Source organism: Lichenostomus cassidix, chromosome 4 (genome assembly GCF_008360975.1).
Source record: "Lichenostomus cassidix isolate B80296 chromosome 4, HeHo_3.0, whole genome shotgun sequence".
Classification (NCBI taxonomy): Eukaryota; Metazoa; Chordata; class Aves; order Passeriformes; family Meliphagidae; genus Lichenostomus; species Lichenostomus cassidix.
The window spans coordinates 44761375-44784354 of NC_139484.1; the positions used below are offsets into that span (position 1 = coordinate 44761375).

The window sequence follows — 22980 nt, forward strand, 5'->3', positions numbered from 1 at the left end:
GCATCTTGAATCTTTTGGATTTTGTATATTTGAGAGGAAACTTAGAGAAGACTTTAATTGACTTCTAGGAACTTTCTTTGATAGTTTCTCTCTGCTAAGTTCTTCTGTTGCAGACCAAATTGCATTTGGAATATACTCACCCAGTATCTGTCAATTAGTACATTGGTGATAATAAAATACCCTCTCCATTTTATTCCTGGGTAATATACATGGGGTGTATGTTTCTGTACACCTTCTCTATCCTGCACATGTTCAATGGCTTTAGTGCTTTCTTAAATGCTAGGAATTTGACAGTCAGGGCAACCAGAGTAACTGAGGAATCATCTTGGGCTTAGATATTAAAAAAACTTGCATGCAGTAGTGTCAAATAACACTGATGTTCTCTTTATATCAGCAAACAGTTTGGAAGAGACCTTTCCAGAAAGTAACTGGAGTGATTTGATTCACTAAGCTTTAAATTCATCTATTTGTGATGTACCAACCTAGGGTTGAGACCCATACAAATGAGGTTAGTTTATGGATAGTGTGAAAGTGTGAGACTATCCTCAGGGCTATTTTTTGGAATGGGAAGTTTCATGAAGTCTGGTTGATGTTGTTGGTTCTCCTGCTCCAGAATTCTGTTGATTATATTTGTCACTGTGTGATCAGGAGCTTTGATCTGTGCTTTAGGCTGGACTCCCTTTGTGCACAGAGTGGTAGATATGGTAAGGCAAGATGCACCAATAGTAATCTGGTTGGACAAGGCAGTTATTTCAAGATGATACAAGAAGCACCAGACTGCTACATTTATTTCTAGATATTCTTCCTTCTGTTTAGTATGGGTTTCACTTGCTTTCTTGCATGGATGCTGAAGTGGCTTCTGGGACAAGTACCCTTACAGTGGTCTAAAATTTCTAAAAAGAAATATCCTAGCTAGTAATAGGAGAAATTATGCAAGATCTCCGTGTTCACCTATGTAGTCAAATAGACACTTTTGCAAACTGCTGTGTGCTGAAGCAGATAGTCCAGGATGTCAGGATCTGAAATCAGCTCAGGTCTCACCTTTATCATCTTTTTCCCTCACAAATGGAGAATTCCTTAGCAAGATGCGAATCTTACCAATTTGCAGTTTATATTGGTTTACTTGTGGTATAGCGTTCAAGATGAGGACATTCTCAACACAGATGTATGTCATTCAGTTATGTGTGTTCTGAGTACAGCTTTGGTATTTTTGTGGTACCAATATGAGCCTCAAAATTGGCTTGGGGGATGTTCTGGTTTGTTGAAAGTGAGCATATGTGACTCAGTCATCTTCTATTTCATCATTTGTGCTGATAGCTAAATTACTTGGGTATAAATTTTGTAGTCAGAATGAATAGCAATTCCTGCTTCTGTCATTTCTGTCTTTGAGTGAGTGGAGATAGTATAGTTTGGACTTCAAACAGGATCCTTTGACTTTTTTATGTGGTGTGTAATGCAAATTCTGGTCATGCGAGGATCTTAACAAAAGTCTGCCTAGAGTGGTCTCTATATTTTGAAATTTAAGCATAAAGTATATTTGTTCAGGGCAATATTCAAAACTAATAATACTTGATTGTGATAAAGTTTTGTATGAAGGAATTTGAAAATCTCATGCTATTTATTGGACTAGTATTGCACTATGTATACATATATTTTCAGATGAGAAGTCAGAGATCAAATGCATGTAGTGGGAGATTCTTTGGTTTTTCCCAAACAACTGTGAATACAATTGTTAGTGAAGGATTTTGTTGTTGCTATCCACGTTGTTTCCCCACATAATAAAGACAAAGGGAGGTACTCAAATTAGCACCATTTTGGGAGTCATGTAAGATCCTTTTGTTTAATATTGTACGAGTCATTCACTGATTTACAGCAGGACTTGAGGGGGCCTTGGCCCGTTTGCTAGTGTGGTTTAGTGTAGTGTGTATGTTCCTGGTCATGCACTGCAAGAGGGGCCCTGTTGCTGCACAGCCTTCCTGTCCAGATCATAACTCCATCTAGAGCTAACTGCACTAGGCACTGCGAAGATACAACAGAAACATCTTGCAGTTGGTAATATAATCAATACTACCTTGTTTTTGCATGAAAAGTTTGTATTTAGGCTTAGAATTTTTTTTCTTCCATGTTTAAGGGAAAAACTTTATTTTACTGGATCAGGAGCAATAAGCATTAGTGAAACTGTATTCTGTGCTGGTGTTTTCGGTAGTCTGATTTCTCAAAAGACACTGTTTGACAGTAAGATCCTTAAAGAATTAGTTATTTTACAGAAATGTTTCATTAAACATTGCATCTAGATGTTTGAAGAGGTCTATTTCACAAAATTCTGTGGATAGCATTAAAAACTATCTGCTTTTTTCATGAAATATGTTACAAAGCATACTTTCTTATCATAGATATGTTAAAAAGTGTACTTGAATTGCAGGTTTTTTTCTTTACTCACATATTGGACTAGTTTTGTTAAGAAAAAAATTAAAAGCTGGATAGTATTAAATCTTCCTAATAAGCAAGTCTCTCTTCCACTTAATTTGTGCTTTTGTTGTGGCTAACAAATAATTTGCTGTATGGGTTTTTCTGTACACCATTGATAGAATATACAAGCTTGTCATCCTAGTGTGCTGGAAATGCTACACTCAAATCAAGTGTTCCTTTCTGGTTTTGTATATCCTCACCTGCTCCTCACTGTAAATCATTGAGATGTCAAGAGCAGTGATTAATTAAGCTGCACGTGCAAGTGCTTTTTTTCACCTGTCAAGTAGGAAGAAAACTTACTATAGTGAATTGTGTGATGCTGTTTAATTCATTTCTTTTTATTCCAAGCTCTGAGTTTTGCAGAAATATTTTACAGTCTAATTTTCATTAACATTTCTGTATTGATAATATGGTGTGTTTGGGAGCTATGACTATCCCAGATTGTACTATAGGAAGTGTTGTATTTAAGGCTCTGGAAAGATAAAGAATCATGGTCTCGGGTCTGCATGTATTATCTAATGCTAGTCAAATGACTTTAAACTGTCCTCTTCTTTAAATAAAGCAATTAATAGTACCTATCAATTTCTTATTTATATGTATGTATTGTAATATAGATATAATTTTATTGGAATTTGAAAAGCTTGGATGTTTTTCACAGTCTTTGGGGCAAACAATGAAATTAAATTGTATAGTGATCTTAATCTATTATTAAAAGGTCCTGGAAAGGAAGATTACAAGGTAGATTCAGGTTTTGAATCAGTTTTGCCATTGGTTTAGCAGCGGGTGGGCAGGCAGATGCCTGCTCAGAGTAGAACCTATTGCCATTTTTCACCATTGATAGAGTAGCCTTTCAGAGTCAATGAGCTCTGTCAATGTGAGCTTGTCAAGGCTACAACTTCATAGACCTGAGAGGCGGTTTGAGAGGTCAGCCCTTTTCAGGTTTGCTGTGATGCAAATGAACTTTAATGCTTAAACAACTATTGGAATTTTTATGTCTGCTCCTTGTTCTTTTTTCTTCACAAAGTCATTGACGAGACATTCAGTGCTTTTTAAATTGGAAGTTGCATTGTGCTAAAGACCTAGTACAGATTTACGGAGGGCTGAAAGCAGTTAGATCATGTTCTTTTCATGGTGCGATTAGAATCAAATCGATTTCCCTACAGCCTTCAGCATTCAGATGGCAATTTTAACAAAGCTTGGGGGCTAGACAAGGGACAAAACGACTGAACTGAATGTTAATTACACTCTGCAGCCTTATTTTCTTTTGATTTGGAGCTGACTGGCAACTAAATTAACAAAAGTGTGACCATAACTGCTGCCCTATTTTCATTTAAAAGGAGTGCAGACTCTAAAAGGCTATCTTTACAAAGAAACAAGTGAGGTCTACTGATTATTGTTAAAGGGCACTGTCTTTAAAAACATAATAATAAGAATAACCCCAAAAATACTCAATTTCCAATTGATGTGATAAATTAGTTACTGGTATGTCCACCTTCTCATAATTCTTTGACTTGTGCTTTTAAAATAAAACGTAATAAAAAATTTGCTGTAATGAATACTGATAGATAGCAATGATCTAATTTTTAATCATGTGACCACAGTACATGCTTAGATGTGTTTCCCCACAACTGCATCAGTATTAAATTAGAGACAAGCTGATGCTTCAAAACCGAAAACCAAGATGTTAATATTTGGGGTGAAATGAATAATTTGTTTTCTAATTTTTATTTTACTCAGACGTTCTTGTTTCCCATGATAGCATTTAGTTTGGTTTGTTAAGGTTCATTTACAGTACTAGTATTTTGTAGTAATAACAGCAAGATGCTTTCTCATCCTTTCCCCTCACCCCTCTCCGCCTTGTAAGGAAGCTGCAGCTGCACTAAGTTGTATTTGATTCTTGTCATTGCTCTGTCCTTTTGCACCTGCAGCTCTGTTGGTCTCATCTTAACACCTGGCACCATGAATTATCCTCTTTTTATTCACAGTCTGTAGCAAATCCCATTTAGAGCTAGGCAATATATATTCTGGCAGTCAAATGACCATAAATGTCAGTATGTATTTCTCAAATGTAAATATAACTGAATAATTATATTCAAAAGGCTGTGAAACTTTGCAGCACAGAATGTCCTTTAATTCTAGCATGCATAATCTTAAAAAGCTGTGCAGAACAGCTTTCAGGATTCTCTATCTGAAATGTCAAATCTAGATGACACAGGCAGTAAACCTTTCCTTTAGAATCCCACATATTAGGTTTGCTCTGTGTACTGATCACAAACTTGGTAATACTTATTTGTGCAATTTACTGTAATTTTCTGCATTTGGTTTTTCACTCTCAAAAATCTGGATATAAGTGTAGCAATTTTCTCATTTATTTAGGGTGTTGTGTATTTGCACTTGACCTACGGCATTGCAGAATAGTTTGCAACATTTGTGAGTTTAAGTGCTGACCTTAGAAGCAGTGCATTCAGACCACTGATCCTGCAGGAGCAGTGTTTCTGGCTTTTATATTTAGATCCCTTTGAAATTTCTGTGATTTTAAAGTTAAAACTGCCATAAGAACAGGAGAGCATACATATGAACAGTTCTTGTTCCAAAGTGGTTGAAGGTATTTATTTGGCTATCATAAAAAGTTGTTTCTGTTCTAGATACTTTAAAATACTGGACAAGTTTTGGTAGTACTGTGGACCACCCTGTACTCAGTCACTGTCCTGTACCTCTCTCCTTTTCACACAAAAGCAGCTGCAAAACAAAGTTTTTCTAAAACCAGTCAAGAGTAAAATTCTTTCTCATTTGTCTTCCAGACACGAAGATCGATTGAGAAGTTATTAGAATGGGAAAACAATAGGTTATACCACAAGGTGAGTGCCGCAGGGAGCAGCTTCGTACTGTTGGAGTTTGAATTGCACAGTATGGAAACAGATGCTTTTGTTGAACGAAAAATATGAAAGGTGGACAAATGGGCTAGTCTGTGTGCTGCAATAAAATACAGCTCATTTTTCTTCTTTTTCTTTCCTCCTTGTCTAGCTGTGCTTGCATTGGAGACTAAGCAAAAGGAAATGTGAAACGAATAACATGATGGAATATGTAAGTTAAAGGGCTGTTTTGTGAGTTTCTCTATTAAATGATCATTTATTTTGCTTCTGATCTTATTCTTTTCATGATTATTAATCAGTAAAGGTGTCAAGAGCTTAATCGCCTGAGTGCAAGGATTTTCTACGGTTCACAGATGCATGGTTTCATGTGCAGGACTGATTTATAAAGTTATGAATGACTTGAAAACAAGGCTTCACTGTGTTCTGAAAAATAATAAATTAATTGCCAAGATAAAATAGCTTGAACATGTGCTGATGGAGTGTGAAATTTTAGATGCTGTATAAAGAATAACCACAACTTTGGTTACGCAGCAAGTCAGATATGGCTATTTTATATAATGCTAATCAAGTCTAAAAGTATGGAAGAAAACCTTTCAACTGAGCTGTTGGAGCTTAAGAAGCCTTTAGCCTTTTTAGATTTTCACTGCCCCTTACCTCAACTATCTTGAAAGTATCTCTATCTCCAATTGGTGTCACAAAAATATTTTTAAGTCCATCTCTGGAATTCTAATTTACTCAGTCTTTGGCTGAGACTCCATAAACCTTTCTTGGAAATATACAGTGAGAAGTTATATGTGATTTAAAATGAATGATGTCCTGTGTCGGATTTCAGTTTGTTTAGCGTGCAACTTGTTCTTTTTTGGTGCTGTGCTTATTTCCATTTTCAGTATATCTTGGAAGTACATAGGATAGGATGAAATTAAGCTGCTAAAATGTGAGAAACATTGGAATTTCAATAATTTCTTTCAATGATTTCGTAATTGGGCTATAGGAAGGTTAGCTTTTTAAAAACAAAGATTAGCTTTTGAGAAATATGTACTGCATTAGTTCTAACTTATCTGTGATCTTCTATTAAGCAGTACTTTGTCTATTTTTTGAAATAACAAAGCTGTAATGCATGTAAAACTTTTAAATGCAATTTAATAGTTCAAAATTCTATTAAAATTATCTTTATCTTTTAGTCTTTCTCTTTTCTCTGTCTCTCCACTAGATCTCATCTCTTGCCTGAAATACAAGGTCTTCAAAATGCTTTTTTTACAGAATGGCTCTATTCAGTTCACTGAATAAGTAGTTTTTGTAACATTTATTCTACAAAATTTTTTAGGTTAGATATGAGTTTTACTGAAAGTGGAATAAGTCAAAGTTCAGAAAGTAGACTTAAGCTTTGCCTAAATTAAGTGTTTTTATTTTGCTGAAAACTTTGTTTTTCTACAGGAAACATTGTTAAACCCAGTTTAACAGTTCTGCAGATTCAATTGAAAAAAACCACAATACGAGTTTGTAAATACTATGGCCCAGCAACATTTACAGATTAATATTCATTCTATTAAACATAATTTAAAATCAGTTGACCTGCTTACAATAATAATATATGCATGGGCATATAGTTTTACACGATAAAGGTGAAAGATTTAATTTTCAATTTGTGAAATGTCTGGTATTATTTCTGGGTATATACTTAATGAGAAAATTTTTACAAAACCTCGCTGTACCATTTTCTCGCTTTCAGTGACCTGACTTACTAGTGTCTTTAAAAACTGTCCTAATATGCTTGTGATTTGATTTTAAACAATAAAGGACTATCCTCTACTCTTCACGAACTGATGATTTAAATTAAACTTCATTTTAAGTTAGAAATGTACCCAAAATTTCGTGTTTTGCTTAATTGATGTTTGAAATCCACTGTAGTAGATGGTAAATTAAGTAAATAATTAATGAAATTAAGAAAGATAAGGTAATCTTAAACCTTTGGCATAAACGCAGTGTTCCAGTGTTTACTTCTGACTCCCTTTTTGAAACCTTGCCTGAGTATCAGACGCCCTGGTATCTTTACAGAATCCAGTGGTTGGCTCAGGTCAGTGATCAGTGGATTTTGAGCAGTTTGGATCACTTCTGAAAATAAGTCCCTTCTAAATATCTCAAAAAATAAACTTGCACACCTGATTTCGGTATTCGTTACTCCAAAAGTGTTTGCCTTAGAAGTAAAATCGGAGACTTACTTATTTTCTGATTGTTGGTATGCTTGCAGAAATAGAAGTCTTTATTCTCTAAGCAGCTAAGTTGTATTGTCCTTTATAATCAAAAATATTCAGAAATAATTTTTTACTTCTTAGAAAGGTGAGTTCCCCTTACAAGTAAATAGAATCCTTGTTTGTGTTACCAGATGCATTTATTTGTTTATAAATCAGGTCATGCTGCTGAAGAAAGAAAATGCACAAGTGAACATTTTCTTTAAGTTTCCTATTTAGAGGAGAATAAATACTTGGATTGTGTTCTGGAGTGGACCCTATAGTGTACTTAGAAAAACATAGTTTAAATTTGATTGAGACCATAAGAATAATCATGCCAAACGCATTTGTCAAGGTCTTGTTAGCTACTTGAACATTTGTAGATATGGGAGCTTTGCAAAAGTTGATACACTTTTTTATACAGGTATTGAACTATAAACATGATTTAGAATCCTGTATTAAGTGGCAACAATTCTGAAGTAAGTGGAATTGCGATTGAAAATTAACTTTTCATGCATTGTGCATTCAGGGTGCTTTTTCGTTTGTTTTGTTTTTTTTAATGAATGCATTTATCTCTTTCATAATTTTTTCCCAATAAATAAATTACTACTTAATAATTCTCTAACATAATTAGCTTACTTCAGTTCGTTTATGTGTTTCATATCAGTAGGCAAACTTTTCCAGATGAATTTGATTCTTTGAGTATTGGTTTTCTACCCCAAACCAATTATCATACATGACTTTTCTAATGGTCTCCCACCTCAGACAAGCGCCGTGATTTTTGCTTTTCATCACGACTTGATATACTAAAAAAAACCCCAAAACCATGTGAATTATCATTGTGATAGATAATAGGATTGCTGTTATCTTTAATACATATTTGTTTTCTTTTTATACAGGTCATCCTTATAGAATTTTTACCAAAGACACCGATTTTTCGACCAGATTAGTGTTCGATTTATTTATAGAGACTTATTCAAGTATGTTGTCTTTCCAATGGTGCCTTGCTTGGTGCTCTCCTGGTAGTAACATAGCATTGGTTCTACAGAATCTTGTGGGGTTTTCATTCTTTTTTTTTGTTTGTTTGGTTTGGGGTTTTTTTGTGTTTTGGTTATTGTTGCTTTTTTTCGTGTTTGTTTGTTTGTTTTGTTGGTTGGTTGTTTTCTGTTGGGTTTTTTTAAATAAGAATATGTTCTAAGTGCATTTGGTCAAACTGCAAATTAATTTCACACAAATGTTAATTACTACTTAAGTTATTTTTACTTTTGCTACTTCTGTTTATTAATGTATCTTGATTTTCAAAGAGTCTTTTATATGTATGCGCGCGTGTGTGTACGTATATATATTACTATAAATACACAGCTGAAAATTATATACAAGTGAACAGATATTTTTTTATCCCAATATGATACAACTGATTGACTGTACATTGTGCAAGTCCCTTTAGTCATTCATTTACATGCTGAAGTTCCTTCTAAGATGTTCTGAAACTTCTGTCAGTGACTAGTCAATTGTAAATACTTTTATTTCTTTTTGGGATATTGACTAGTCTCTTCTAGCAAAAGGAGACAAACTTCTTTTTGAAACTGTGATTTTTTGGAACCCAGATGTTAGTAGAAATCTCTGTGCTTTTCATGACGAAGTCCTGTCAGCTGGTTCTGAAAAAGTTCAGCTTTAAAAAGTTTAGAAAACCAAGCAGCCAAGTGGAATTATTTTACTCAGACTAGAAGAATCACTGAGAGAATTGCATGCATCTGGATAGTAGAACTCAAGATCACAAAAGTAAATTATTACTGCATTTTATAATGTAGCTGTTTTAATTCAGTCACTTGCCATGTGCCAGTTTTATTCATACTGTTTACCAGATCCTTTACACAGGGGTGCAGAAGGACTTGTTTTGCTAAAACTTAATTGTCCAAGAAGACCTTTCATGGATTTTTTTTGTTTATTTTAAAGCCACATAAGCAGAAAAAAGTTATTGAAGAATTCTTGAACAGTGCAGTTCGAGATGCAAATGCCATGTATTAAAAGTGATCAAAGCAGGGTACACTGGGCAACAGTGTAAATTTAAGTATGTTAGGCAGTTATTTATTGCACCTTTTCTTTTGCTCATTTTGGTTTACAAAGGTTATTTTCTGCACAAGTGTAAGACTTTTTTAAACTGGATATGTGATGTATGCTTGGGTCAGGCCAGTTGTATTTTTTTTCTTCTGATTATACTTTAGTTGTACATATCTTCACACACAGCTTTTGGGATTTTTTTAATGGCAACTTTCATGTTTTAAAATTTACTTTAGGTATCTAAAATTACTGTACACAAAATTGATGTAAGTTAAGAACATGTTCCTTGTACAGTTGTGTTAGCAAGCAATAATGTGTATATATGAAAAAGAACCAGATATACTCTGCTTACTATTTGTATGAATGAAAAGTTGATACCACTACAAGAATAGTCTTCTCTTTTTAATCTTTTAAATACAAGTTTTATTTCAAGGTAATGCATTACAGGTACCTTGATGCTGTGAACTATTTTTCTATGTCTTCAAAAATATTTATTCTCTCTAAAATACTCTCTAGTGAGTATTATATTCCTAAATTGTTCGTAGTAGGAGTGGTCTAGAAAGTTTTAAGTTTTCTTAAATCTAAGCCTTCTGTATCTGTTCCCAAAATTCATCCTTTGCTCAGCTTTCATCTGTGGATTCCTGCTGTTCACTTTGAAATTAGCTCAGCTATGCTCTTCATACCAGCCTACAAGTGTGTTTCTTTGACTTGACAGAACATGATTTTTAGTTACCAAATCCTAATTTTGTGCTGGCCTTGGTCTTCAGAGTGCCACAGTGGTTTCTCTACAAAGTAACTGTTCATAATTTTCTAAAAATCAATTCAATTTCAACCTCTTCTTTAGTACAAATCTGGGTCTTCTGCACTCCTTTTCTCACCCAGAAGTATTAATTATAACCTCGGACTAGTTTCAGCCTGCAGGAGGACAGAAACCTAACACTGATGGCAGCTGAGACTGAGGAGGTTGGAGGTGTGGAGGAGAGGTTGGAATTGAACAGAAGTGATAACTGGTGATAAATACTAATGACCAGAAATATATATTGATTAAGTGTCAGTTTTCAGTAAAAGGAATATTGGATCATCTGAAGCCTAGATTTTATAAAAATTTTTATTTGACTGTACAGGTAATTTGTGTCATGGATGCAGTTTTCCACTGGTGTGGAAACCTACCCCTCCACTCTAGTGGCGGATGTGGCTTGTGGTATGTTCATAGCAGTGCCGCATTCAGCGTGAGCTATTTGCCTTAGTTTACTACCGAAACTTCCCATACTATGTTCTGTACTTGTCCACAGCTACCTTGCCAGCAGCACCCACATCCACCAACAATAAAGTTGCTTTGGGCATGAAGTGTGCTGAGACCAGAGCAGTGAATAGAGTGTGGCTTACAGGTTTGCTGAGTATCCCATTAGTAAAGCTTCCACATTAAACATAGTGATGGTTAAGATCATGTCTGCTTTTAGGTGCATCAGCAGTCATGGGCTTGGTTAGCAGGCATTTCTGTATTTTAGCTGTGCCTTTCTCTTTAGGAACTCTAATACAAATATCCAGAGTAGAGCTCTGAGCAATTAAAAATTTAAATCCCTTAGTAAGGAGGCAAAAATTTATTCCCTCAAAAATATTTTTGATATTTTATTAAAACAATGTCTCTGACTTAAAATATAATCAGGAACTTGAGAAACTGCATATAGAGAAATGAGTTTTATCTCAGAAGTGGTACTTTTCTGAAGAGGTAGTACATTCACCTAGTAAGAATGTTACAAAACTTTTTCATACAATCCCTTTCAATTCATTAATTACAATGATGGAAATTGAAGATGGCAGGAGCCTTAATCAACTGTTTAATGCCTGCGGCAGTTGTCAGAATTTTCCTTTGATGTTGTTTCTGAAATACTAAATCTATTTATTTTGATTGCTAGTGAGAAGACATATATTACCCTTTTTGTCCACTTGGCAAAGAATGAAATTGCACAGTTTGAGCGAACCAGAAGCTATAGTAGGACATCCAGGACGCAGCCTACTCTTTGCTAAAATAAATACTACATTGTACTAACTTGTTCAATTTCTTGCAACTCAGCAGTTTCTACAAATAATCGTCTCTATTTCAAATTTCCTTGAACAGTTAAGTTAGGTACCAAGTTGATATTAATCATTTAGCAAATGATGCTAATTATGCCTATTTTATCTTTAGCCTGCTAAATTAAAGGTGAAGGCATCAATGTGAGATGCATCCGTGTGAGAGCTAATTATTATTTTTACATATAGTGGCCTTTAACTATATAAGGGTTTCTTCCTTACTGTAATATAATAGAAGCAAATTCTTTTTAATTTTTTAGTGATAGGTGGAAATAAGTTCTGAGGGAGAAGGGCTTTCTGTCTGACCCTCCATGAAGCATTCTGAAGAGCCCATCTGTTGTTAAATAGCTGTGAGTTGAAGTTTATATTGGGATTGGCAAACTTCACCAGAAATGAAAATGTTTATGGAGATAGTTTATTAAAGTTACTCTTACTGACCTATTACAAAAAAATGTACTGACTTCCTGTAACCTATTTATGCAAATCCAAAATTTCCCACGATACTTAAACCTAAGTAGAATAGATTGTAAAGACTTTTTACAGTACTTAGATGTAAATTATAATCTCTAAATCAATTTGTTAAAAGGTATGGTTTTGTAATTCTCAAGACTATAGTGTTCAAATGTAATACTTTATCTCTCAGATACAGGCTTACTTCAAAGTCAGTTTTAATTTAATTTTTTCCTAAAAGTCATTATTTAGCCCCAGAGATTGTAGGAAGAGCTTTAAAATGTAATCTCTAACTGCTTAAAAGCCAGGAGCCAGGGAAAAAGAACTTGTCTTTATTCTCTTCCCTCTGCCCCCCACCCCAAAGTCTTAAATTTAAATTGGTCCCCTTGTTTTGGAGCCCTAGTTTATGGGTTTTGAGCAGCTGGCAATAATGCAAATTGTCCACCAAAAACCCCATTTGAATTCTGAACAATTTAAAGAGATCACTTTAATTGAAGAGGTGAAAGACTTGTTAAGTGAAGAAAATCCCTGGTTCTTTTAAGTTCTCCCAGCACTGCTGTTGAATAATTAAAAGAAGGATCATGATGACCCTACATTAGGTCAAAATCCACATGATTTTGTGTAAAGGAAATGCTCAATTATAGAGGTCTCAGAGCATCAAATGTCTTGGATTCATAGTAGTGACATACTAAGGGTAAGTGGTGCTGGCTAGTTTTGTATCTGTGACTAAAATCATTTATGTTGCTGTTCAGCAACCTTGCTTATGAAAAGAAAGCATTTCAGAAATCTTTATTCATCATTGCTAATTTGCTGTAATTTCTGTGCTTCTCCCTATAGCCACATTGCATTTCCATGACAAACAGCTAAGTGTATGATCATAATGCCTTTAATAGCCATATTGTAGGTAGAATATTAACTTCTCAGGGACTAATAGGAAATATGAAAATGGAGTTAATGAGCTGAATGCCTATCTGCATGAAGGCTTACTTTGCAAATGTTACCCTAGAAACTTGATTGTAATATGCATGACCATTATGAATGTTATCAACATACAGTTATGAGAGCTTCTTTTACCCTGTATTACTAGGCTGCTGAATGTCAAAGTATGTTGGGTAAGGAAAAATGAAGGGGTTTTTTTTCTGATTTGGATGGAGTGATTATTTCTAATGGTGCTACTTTCTTAATTCCTGTGTTTATTCTTTGTAAAGTTATCTCTGTAGGCTGAGTGAATCAGGGAATACTGGTGTACTAAGAAAACAGTATCATTCTTCTTAAGGAAGTAGAAAAATTTCAAGGGGAGAAGTACTCTAGAAGTGAAAAAAATTGACTGCTGGAAACATGCATTTATTCTTTATTAGATATCCATTTGTATTGTTTTGTTGGTAACAGTACTTTGCAGTTCATTAATTTTTGAACTTTCATCTTTCTGCACACTGATGTTTCAGTCAGTGTAGGCTGAATTAAAGATGGTTTGAAAATTTAAAACCCCCTGAATCCTTGCATGAAACTTCATGTGTTGACGCTTGTGCTGGTGTATGTATTCCTACCACATAACACCTGGGTAATATAAATGTTTTATAAAATTACATTTTACTGTTTTCATGGAAATTGTCCTTTAAAAAAAGTCTTCTGGTTTATTTAGCTCATTAATATTTCATTAAGATTTATTTTCTTGAGAAAGGATTCATAAATGCTTGGCTCCTCAAAATATAGCAGACCAGTAGGGAAAATTTAGTGAGGCAAAAGATGAAATGTAGGAATTAGGAGAAGCAACACCCAAAAGATTGAATTTGGGATTAGGTTTGGAGTTCTGTGAGTATGATGGAAAATAGTTTTGAACAGAATGAAATGGTATTGAATAATGCAAGTTAAGTAAAAGCTAGCAATCCATTTCAGTAATTATGTAGACTGTGTTAACTTCTATTAACTTTTTTTATTTTGATACACGTTATTAATTTATTTTTATTATGCTCTAGTTGATAGACAATTCTGCTATCATACAGACTAATAATGCAGAAGGTAAGCTTCCTTCTAAACACAGCATCTCTACATTTAAAATAGCCAGACCAAAATGGAATTGCTGATGAGAGCTGCGCTGTGAGTGCAGAGCAGTCTTTCCCTAAGCTGAAGCCTGTAATGCATGGCTAATTGTTTCCAAAGAAAATTCTTGACTTGTCCAGACAGCTCCTGTCATGTGACAGTATATCTAAGCCCCACAAGTAGGATCCAGTTAGTACAATTTAAGTTCAGGTAAGTAAGTTTTTTGTAGTTAATTGTAGTTTTTACGGAGAAGGGAACCATTGACAAATGCTCACTTTAAGAGGACAGATAGCAGATTTTTATGTTTATTTAAACATCCTTTTGTTGTTGTTGTTTGCTCCTCATTTATGGCTTAATAATTGAAAGTTTCTTTGCCTTGTGTTGAAAACTAGACTTAGTAGTCAGCTGAAGACTTTTTTTTGTTACAATATTTTAGGTTTATGAATACATTTTTTAAGTCATGTTTAGTAATGTTTTGAAAAGTCAGATATCCTGATGCAATATAACTGATATTTTTAGTGGCTCTATGTTTAAACTGGTTTCATTGTGCTGATATAGATATCTAACTCATCCACTCCAAGTGTTTATCTCTGATTCTTTTATGCTAGCAACAGGCATTCTAACTTGTTAGGATATGCAGTGTACCTTCTAATTAATATTGTCAATGAACAGTTTGGCTCAGTGAGATAACAGGGAATGCAAAGTAGTTCCTGATTAGAAAAGTGTAACTCAGATTCTTGTTTTCATAAAGTTTGGAGTATGGCAATCAGAATATGAGCTCATTCCAAACATAAATTTGAAAGAGAACAGTAAACTACAAAACAGTGCCTATATGTTGTGTGCTAAATTTGACTTGTGTAATTCATGTTGCTATAAGAGAATTTGCAGAGAATTGGATCAGACTGTGTGTGCTTAGGAAAGACCTGTTAAATGGATGAAGCAGTAATGGTAAATAAGTCACTGAAAGGATGTTACCATCAAGAGGGAAAACTTAAAACCCAATATTCTAGAGTATGTTAAAAATCCACGTCAAGCAGAAAATGCATAAGCAATAATTTAACCTAAAACTGGATATTAAAGAAGCTGCTACTTATAGAGAGACTTGATGTAAATTTTGGCTGTTGGGCCTCTCTCCTCTCACAAAGAGTTTAGAAAGATGGGGTTGCTGCAATTTCCGCTATTGTAACATTCCTCTTCAAATATCCTAAGTCCGAGTGAGAGACTCAAAGCTTAGAAGCCAGTACTGTGTTCACAGGGTACCCAGCTTTGGGAGGAGAAGATAGGAAGAAAAGGACTGTTTTAAGGCTGCACAATTGTATATATGCATATTTAAGAATATTTAACCATGTCTGCTAAATTAGTGAGTCTAATCTATTGTTGAATTTTAAGAGTATTATTTAATACATCAACATTGGGTTTTCCTGACCTGACCCAGAATTGGAATGGACTACAATATAACTTTTTTAAAAGCATTTCTTAAGTTGTATGTATTATAAACTAATAAAATAATTGTTAACCTATCTACTAAGCCTTACCGTTTTTCATCTGTGTTGGGGGGAGGGGGTGGTAGGGAGAGGAAGAAAAGGAAAAACCTGAGAAACTGCTGTATCATGCAAGGTCTCATCTTACTTCCAGTTAATACTTTTAGTCTAAATGGGGGATGTGGGGTGTGGGTGTGAGAGGGGAGAGAAAATGATTCGCGGTAATTCAGATGACTCTAACACTGGAGCTACCAAATTACAGGCATTGCCTGCCTTAACTGTTTCAAACTGGTTTTTCATTAAGTCTGCATTTGGAGTTCTTTAAGCTTTTCAAGCCCTAATGATAGTAGGATTTATTAAATGTACTATCATTATTGTTGAATGGTGATGTTGAGGCCGTTCGTATGCTTTTATGTTTTATACGAGTGTGCTCTCAAACAAAATAGGGTTTCCTCCATCTAGTTGAGGCAGACGCCACCTATTCAGAAAGGAATCAGTCCCATCCATGCAACTCACGTGTGTTTCAGACCATCCGCTATGAAATGGTGGTTAACCTGAACCTTATAAACAAAAACTAAGTCTGTGCTCTCCGCCGTGCTGAGGACAGCCTTGGTTCTCATCACCCAGCCGCTTTTCCTTGCATGAAACATTTTGAGCTGTTTGGTTACTCTAGTATGGAAGTCTTGACAGCCTCTTTATAATGTGCATGTGTATAAGGTCTCTAACATATATAAGGGGGTGTGTTAGACATGCTCCTGTCCCAACGTGCGGGTGGGGAGGGGTGCTCCCGCCCGGCGCTGTGAAGCATTCCGGGTGTTGTAATGTGCGCTTGCAAAGCGGTATGATACAATGTTGCTGAGCAGAAAAGCGCACGATAGATTTAATGTAGCCAATTGTGTACTTTTGAAAAAAAGAGTAACTGTTCAGTGTGAGTTAATTTTGGATTTTTTCAGCATCTCTCTTTAAGGCTTTGTGCTGCATTCTTCTAGACAAATGCGTATTCCATGTGGGCCACTGTTCTGCTAAATGCTCTCAGTTCTCCTTTTGCAATCAAGATTATGTTGCTAAGGAGATTTTGCTTTTATTGGTGCCATTGATTTGTGTTAATACGTTTTGAATACCTCTCGGTATTCTTCCGTAGACAAGGCCAAAAGAAAAACTTCCCTGAGTTTCCCGATTTACATCACAAATGGAGCGGTGGTGTAATGAAGCCGATATAAAGTGGGCAGTTGAAAGGGAACTAAAGAAGGGCACTCAAGTGAGAAATGAAGAAATGTGCCGAGAGCGGTCTGCGGGCCGCCTCCGGCCCAGCTGCGGGAGCGGGAGCGGGCCGGGCCCGGCGCCGGGGCAGGGGGACAGCCCGCGGCTCCGGCCGCCCGGACCACCCAGTCGCCGCGCCCCGGCCCCGCGGATTACCCGCCGCTGCCGCTTCCGAGCGCCCGCCGCCGCGGGGCACGGCGGGGCCCCTCCCGGCTCCCCGGGGCGCGGGGCAGCGGCGGGACAGCGAGAGCTCCGGGGAGCTGCAGGAGCGCCGCCTCGGCCTCCGCAGCGGTGGGCTCGCCGCCCGCCCTCCCCCTGGCCTCCGGGCCGGGCCCCGTGCGGTACCCCGGCTCCCCGCGGCTCTCGGCTGGGGCACAAAAGCAGCGGGACCGCCTTCATCGATGCACCGCCACGGCCAGGCTGAACTGAGGCTCTGCACCCGGGCACTCTGGCTCCAGGGCTCCGTGGTGCTCTTGGCGAGGGGCTGGTGGGGCTGTCTGGGCACTGCCTCCTCCTTGCGAGCCTGCCTGTCCTTTAGAAAGAAACAAACAGAACAACATCACCACCCCGAAAAAGCAACTCCACCAGAAAAACAAATTTTTAAAACCCAAAATAAACCCAAGAGTTTAAAATAAAAAGATTATTTTAAAACCACTCCAAGCCTTTTAATCTCGTGTCCATAGGTGGCTCCACTGAAGACAAGCCTCAGGAGGACATTAGGCCTCCTGCCCCTACGTAGGAGGGCAAGGAGCTCCATTGCCTGCTCTGCCTCTTCTACATTACATAGATAAGCTCCTGAATAACTCAAAGACCAGGTAGTGTATTTATATAACATGATTATTCAGAGACCATTCACACCAAAAACCCAAAGAGTGTTCCCGTGTTCCAGGGTTTGCCACCACAGAAATCTGCCTATGGTGGTCTAAAACCTCTGCGCCCAGTTTGATGTCAGGACAGCAGAGAAGGTCTGTCCACTAACAAGGTAAAGGAGCAATGTCTGTATGTGCAAAGCACAGTGGTGGTTGCAGATACTCAGACATGAAGATTTCTTTTTTGCAGCCCCCTGGTGTGATGGGAAGCAGTGTGAGCACTGTGCTATGTGCTGGTGAACCAGCTGGGATGGTAACTGGTTTCAGGCACCTTGCTTAGATTTGGGTTTTCACACCAAGGTAGAGGTGACCCAAAGTTGCAGATGCACATTACTTCTGATCCAAAGGAGCAAACGTGATTGATATTTAGGAAGGGTTGCTCTATCTTTTGCATTGTAAATAGCAGTCTCCTTTATGATATATATTGCTGACAGAGAAAATGTCTCATTCCATTTATGTAGGCTCAACTTGCTTCTTCACATTGGTCAAGCCAGAAGTCTTCATTCTTAGGCTATTGATCATGTTATATGTAGAATAAACTTCATCTTGCATTCTTGCCCTCTGTAATATTAAGCCCTCCCTGCCAGGAGGATGAAAGCATAGACAGGTGGAATGGATGGGAGGAGTAGAAGAACTCAACCTCTTTACTGATTTTTGGGGGGACCTTTTGAGGACTGTAGGTGTTAAGTGACTTTTTCCTCTGTGTGTGTGCCTTCGAAGATACAGATCTTGAGTAATTGTTTAATAAAATGAGATAAATTGATAAGGATAACTATTCTATCCAAATGATGCAAAAATCATTTTAGCAGTGGGTCTTACTCAGGATTTTTTGACATTCTGGTTTAATTTCGCAGTTCTAAATTAAATACTTCATCATGTTTCCAGAGTGTGCCAAAATATATCTCTAATTTGGGTTTTTTTCATACCTTTTGCAACACACTCTATGGAAAGGGCCTGGTTTTATGTGAGATAATGAGTTTTGAGGTTAATGAGGATAAGGCCCAGAATTCGTACTGTATTGTGTGCTATTGAGTATACAGTAGAAATAAATTGAGAAGCAGACACTGCTTTAAAATCCTCTGTCTTTTAGGCATTTTGTTTAGCATTCAGAACACAGCCACATTACATGATTAGCTGATTTTAATGACTGTCTTCTAATCAGTTAAATGGAAGTATGTGGAAAAGTTTAAAAGATTATATTTATGGAGACATTCTGTTTACATTGTAACACCTCAGCTAAAAGGATATTTGGCACGAATGATGCAGCTAAGAGAAAAATGTGGAAGGCCGAAAAAACCTTGAAGACAATTGGATCCAGCCCATTCTTTCTCTCCCCATAATGCAAGCTCTGATGACTTAGTATTTTAATTAATGTCAACCCTTACCGTCAGTGCTCATGGGAACAATCATTAAACCAACACAAAAACATTTTAAATGGCTGGCAACCTACCAGATACTGAGCTAAGCATTCCCATGGTAGAGTGGATGGTTTCATAGCCAATTCTGCACTGGATTAAATAAGTACTCTAACAGTACTGGCTCAAAAGGCTATTATTTTCATACTAAACAATGCAGTATGGTTTCTAAGTTCTGTTATAAAATATTTTATATTTTACTTCCAGCGCTAATATTGATGTTATTTATATGGATGTGATTGAACTTTACTCTTTGTTGCTACTAAAACTGGTTTGTTCTTTTTCCCTCTGTTCTCCATTTTTTTGGTTTCTTTGCTGCTAAACCAAAACCATATATATATATATATATATTTTCTCTCTTACAATGTACATGATCAGATACAGCCTAAACCAACAACTGGTTTCCAATGTAGCTTAAAAAACTGCCGGCCAAGTGAATTTTAAAACTGGGCAAATTCTATATTTTTCATTTTGTATTTTGTTCCTTTTGCATGGTAGGAACTTGGTCGTGTCTCTAACTACCTGGTAGATACTCCATTGTCCTCACCGCTGCAATATTTGCTTATCAAGTGTACTAAGTAGCCTGATCTTTCTTATTCCTTGAAGGTCTTTTTCTCTCCTCCCATCCTCTGTGTTTGCTGTTTGCTCAAATTGTTTAAACGTGGAGCTCAATGACAGGCTATTAAGCGCTGACTGGAGCCACACATAATGTGGCCACATGTTGTGTAAGCTTCACAACTTGTCTGCTAATTCGCCTCAGGCCTGACCTGAAATACCCTTGCTATTCTAGCTCTTAGCCCTTCCCGAGCACCGACAGACACTCACGCTGACTCGTATGACACATTGGTGAGGTCTGTGATTTGGGGGCAAATCCTGCCTCACTTTGTGCCAAAGACTGTGCCATGGCAGCCAGTGAATCTGCCTGAGGAAGACGAGGACAGAGCCGGCTGTGCTCTAAGGATGGGGATGAGGATGATAACTCTTCCTCTTCTGGTGCAACGCATCAAGAGTGAAAGCCTGCAGCTGAAGCACATTGGGCAGGCAGTGCGAGAGGTGCTGCCCTCCTCTGCCCGTGGCTCTGTGAATCCCACCGATGGATCCCTAGGGAATATACAATTTCCACAGAAAGTCCACAAGCTATGAGGAAGTAACACAGCAGGGGAAGCCCAGGCTGGCAAGCAGAGAGTGCTCTCTCTTTCATTCTGGTCATCAGGCTCTCTGATGCTACTGTGATGGCTACAAAAAGGGGGGATATTTTAGTCAAGCTGGGGGAAAAAAAGAGCAACCCATTTAGGAAGAAGATGAGGATAATGAAATACGTACTGAGGAGCTCAGATAATGGAGTCATTAGAAGAGGAGCTTATTGGGCAGAAAACAAATGAACCTAGGATGATCCAAGCCATGGAAAGTGAAAAGATTAACGCAGATGTAGCACTGGTATCAAAAAGGAAAATTATTTGGAGAAATAGATTTCAGGTTATGAGACTGATTAGGAAGAAGAGTGTGTGGTAGATTAGGCAATAGGATTGATGGGTTGATATGGCTGATTGGAGACAGGAAATATATAAAGCCTTAAAAAGGCAATGGAAGCCCCAGCAACAGTATATAAACAGTGTTTAAAAAGACTGTAAAGCCAAGAACAGACTAGAAAAGGGGAATATGAAAGTTTTGAGAGTGTGGAATTTAGGAGAACATGGAAAAGTTTAGTGAAAATTAGCAAATTTTGAGCAAATAAGAAAGAAAAAGGGTAAATTTGAAAGACCAGGAGGGAAAGGCATTAGAAATGAAAAGGGGAGAGTGACGTGAATGAAAATAATGGGGGGGGGGAAAGCAATGTGGTCACAGAGAAAATTGGGTGGAAAGGAGCAGAAGTGTACACACAATGGACAGTCTATGTTCATCTCTTTAGAAATACCTTTAAACCTTCTAAAATGTGGATAGTTTTAAAAACTGCAAACTCCAAGATTACTGGCTCTGTTTTGGTGTATCCATCTTCATCCTTTAGGATGAAAAAATGGGAAGATCTTTGCCATTCCCATTTAGTGAATGCACTTTCCTTCATGATTTTTAACGTATAGGAAGAACTCTTGCCTCATTTATTCTTCTTTCTGCATCCCGTCACCCTGAAACACTTCCAGTATTCAGTCCCACTTTCTCAGAGACTCAGACCCACAACATGCTGGTTTCGGATCCTTGTTGAGCTTTTTCTCATTCACAACCTGCATTCCCTGACACTGGGAGATACGAGTAGCAGGGGAGGCTACATTTTACTCTTAATAAGCTGCTGCAAATATCTTTTCCCATTAAACTGTGATTTTTTTTTCCCCTGAAGATGAAGGGTTGTTTTCAAAAACACTGTAATGATCTAAGGGTTTTTTTCCCCCTTCAATTCAGTTTATGACCCATATTACAAATGGAGGCTGTAAAACCTTCAGTTGTTACAATGTCCAGAAAGTTTCTGGCAAAGTCATCATCTGTTTCATAAAGGTGAAATTTGCTGCAGACAGATGAATAGGTTTTTCTAGCTGAGGCATATAATTAGACCAACAGAATTTTCATGTAAATTCCTCCCGTAGGAATAATGAACAAATATACAGAATTTAGCATGCCATGCCAGACCACGGGCTAAGGACAGATGTTCAAAGGATCTCAAAAAAATTGAGGCCAGGCATATAAAAACAATTTAAAGTTGATGTAAGCAAGTCTGTGACAAAGATTGTCTTTCCTTGAAATGTGTGTACAGAGTGTGGAGTGCTTTAATTTACATAGCAAATAGATGTTCTCATTTATATAATAAAGCTTAAAGGTTTGAATTAGAAAAGTAAGCTTGTTTCCCTTTGTGCTGTACAAATATGTGTGCTAGAGATGGACCTTATTTCAAAAAATGTCCAAGTAGTTAAACAAGAGAGGCAAACAGAGAATGAATACAAGCAAAATATCTTGTTAGTTCCCTTAGAAATAATGGTGCTTCTTCATCATTTCCCCCTACTCATTTCAGCCGTGCCAAAACTAGCCCTGCCTGTCACAACTACATACCAAGCATCCTCTGTCACCCCCACAGCAAGGATTTAGTTGGGGGGGAGGTGTGTGTTAATCAACAAGATTCTTCTGTGGGGTTTTTTTTTTCCTTCTGAGAAGCAATTGTTTTTCTCAGGTCTGGTATGAATAAAGAGTAAAAGCAGCATAGCTGACACAAAAAACCCTAATGACAGTTTGGTTTTCTTTCCAAAATACAAGGCATCTCACCCCTGAAAAGTTTTGTTTCTGTCTAGTGGCATATAGATGTCTTGCTTTTCCCCATTCAGGTTAGTTGAATGTTAAAACTGATTTTCAAAGATTCTCTTTCTTTCACCCTCGTCAGCAGAGAACTGACTCAGCATCCCAACAACAATGCATTTAGAGCAGGCATTAGTTTTGAAAATGTTGTTTCAACTCTGTGAGAGACCATGGCAACAAAGATAGGATGAAGACCTTTGAAGAAACGTTTGAATACTATTTAGAAGAAGGAGAATGGATAGGAAAAGAGAGGGAAAGAGAGTAGGATTCATTTGCTTCTTAGTGATGTTACCATTTTAAGGGGCAATACTAATTCCTATAATAGATTTCACTCCTGGGCAAAGAATGCTATGGAATAGCCCCGAATGAGTGCCACTTCCCATTGAGATAAAGTCTAGGGTTGTACTGAGGGTTTTTTACCCTGTGTTTGTTTTGACAAGTAGATTCTTTTGCTTTATCTCTCTTAAACAAGAGAAGTTTTAGGG

General features: G+C 37.1%; 1 protein-coding gene across 2 annotated transcripts in view; it reads left to right on the plus strand.

The window, feature by feature from the left end:
- Positions 1–15718, plus strand: part of CHIC2 (cysteine rich hydrophobic domain 2) — a 31209-nt gene extending 15491 nt beyond the window's left edge. The window contains exons 4-7 of one of the 2 annotated variants that reach the window (XM_085058951.1): positions 5271–5327; positions 5494–5553; positions 7995–8049; positions 8470–15718. In XM_085058951.1, the coding sequence (XP_084915077.1) occupies positions 5271–5327; positions 5494–5553; positions 7995–8048 (171 nt within the window). In that variant the 3' untranslated portion in view covers position 8049; positions 8470–15718. The remainder of the gene's footprint in view (positions 1–5270; positions 5328–5493; positions 5554–7994; positions 8050–8469) is intronic. The other variant, XM_085058952.1, reaches the window with a different exon arrangement.
- The last annotated feature ends 7262 nt before the right edge of the window (positions 15719–22980 follow it).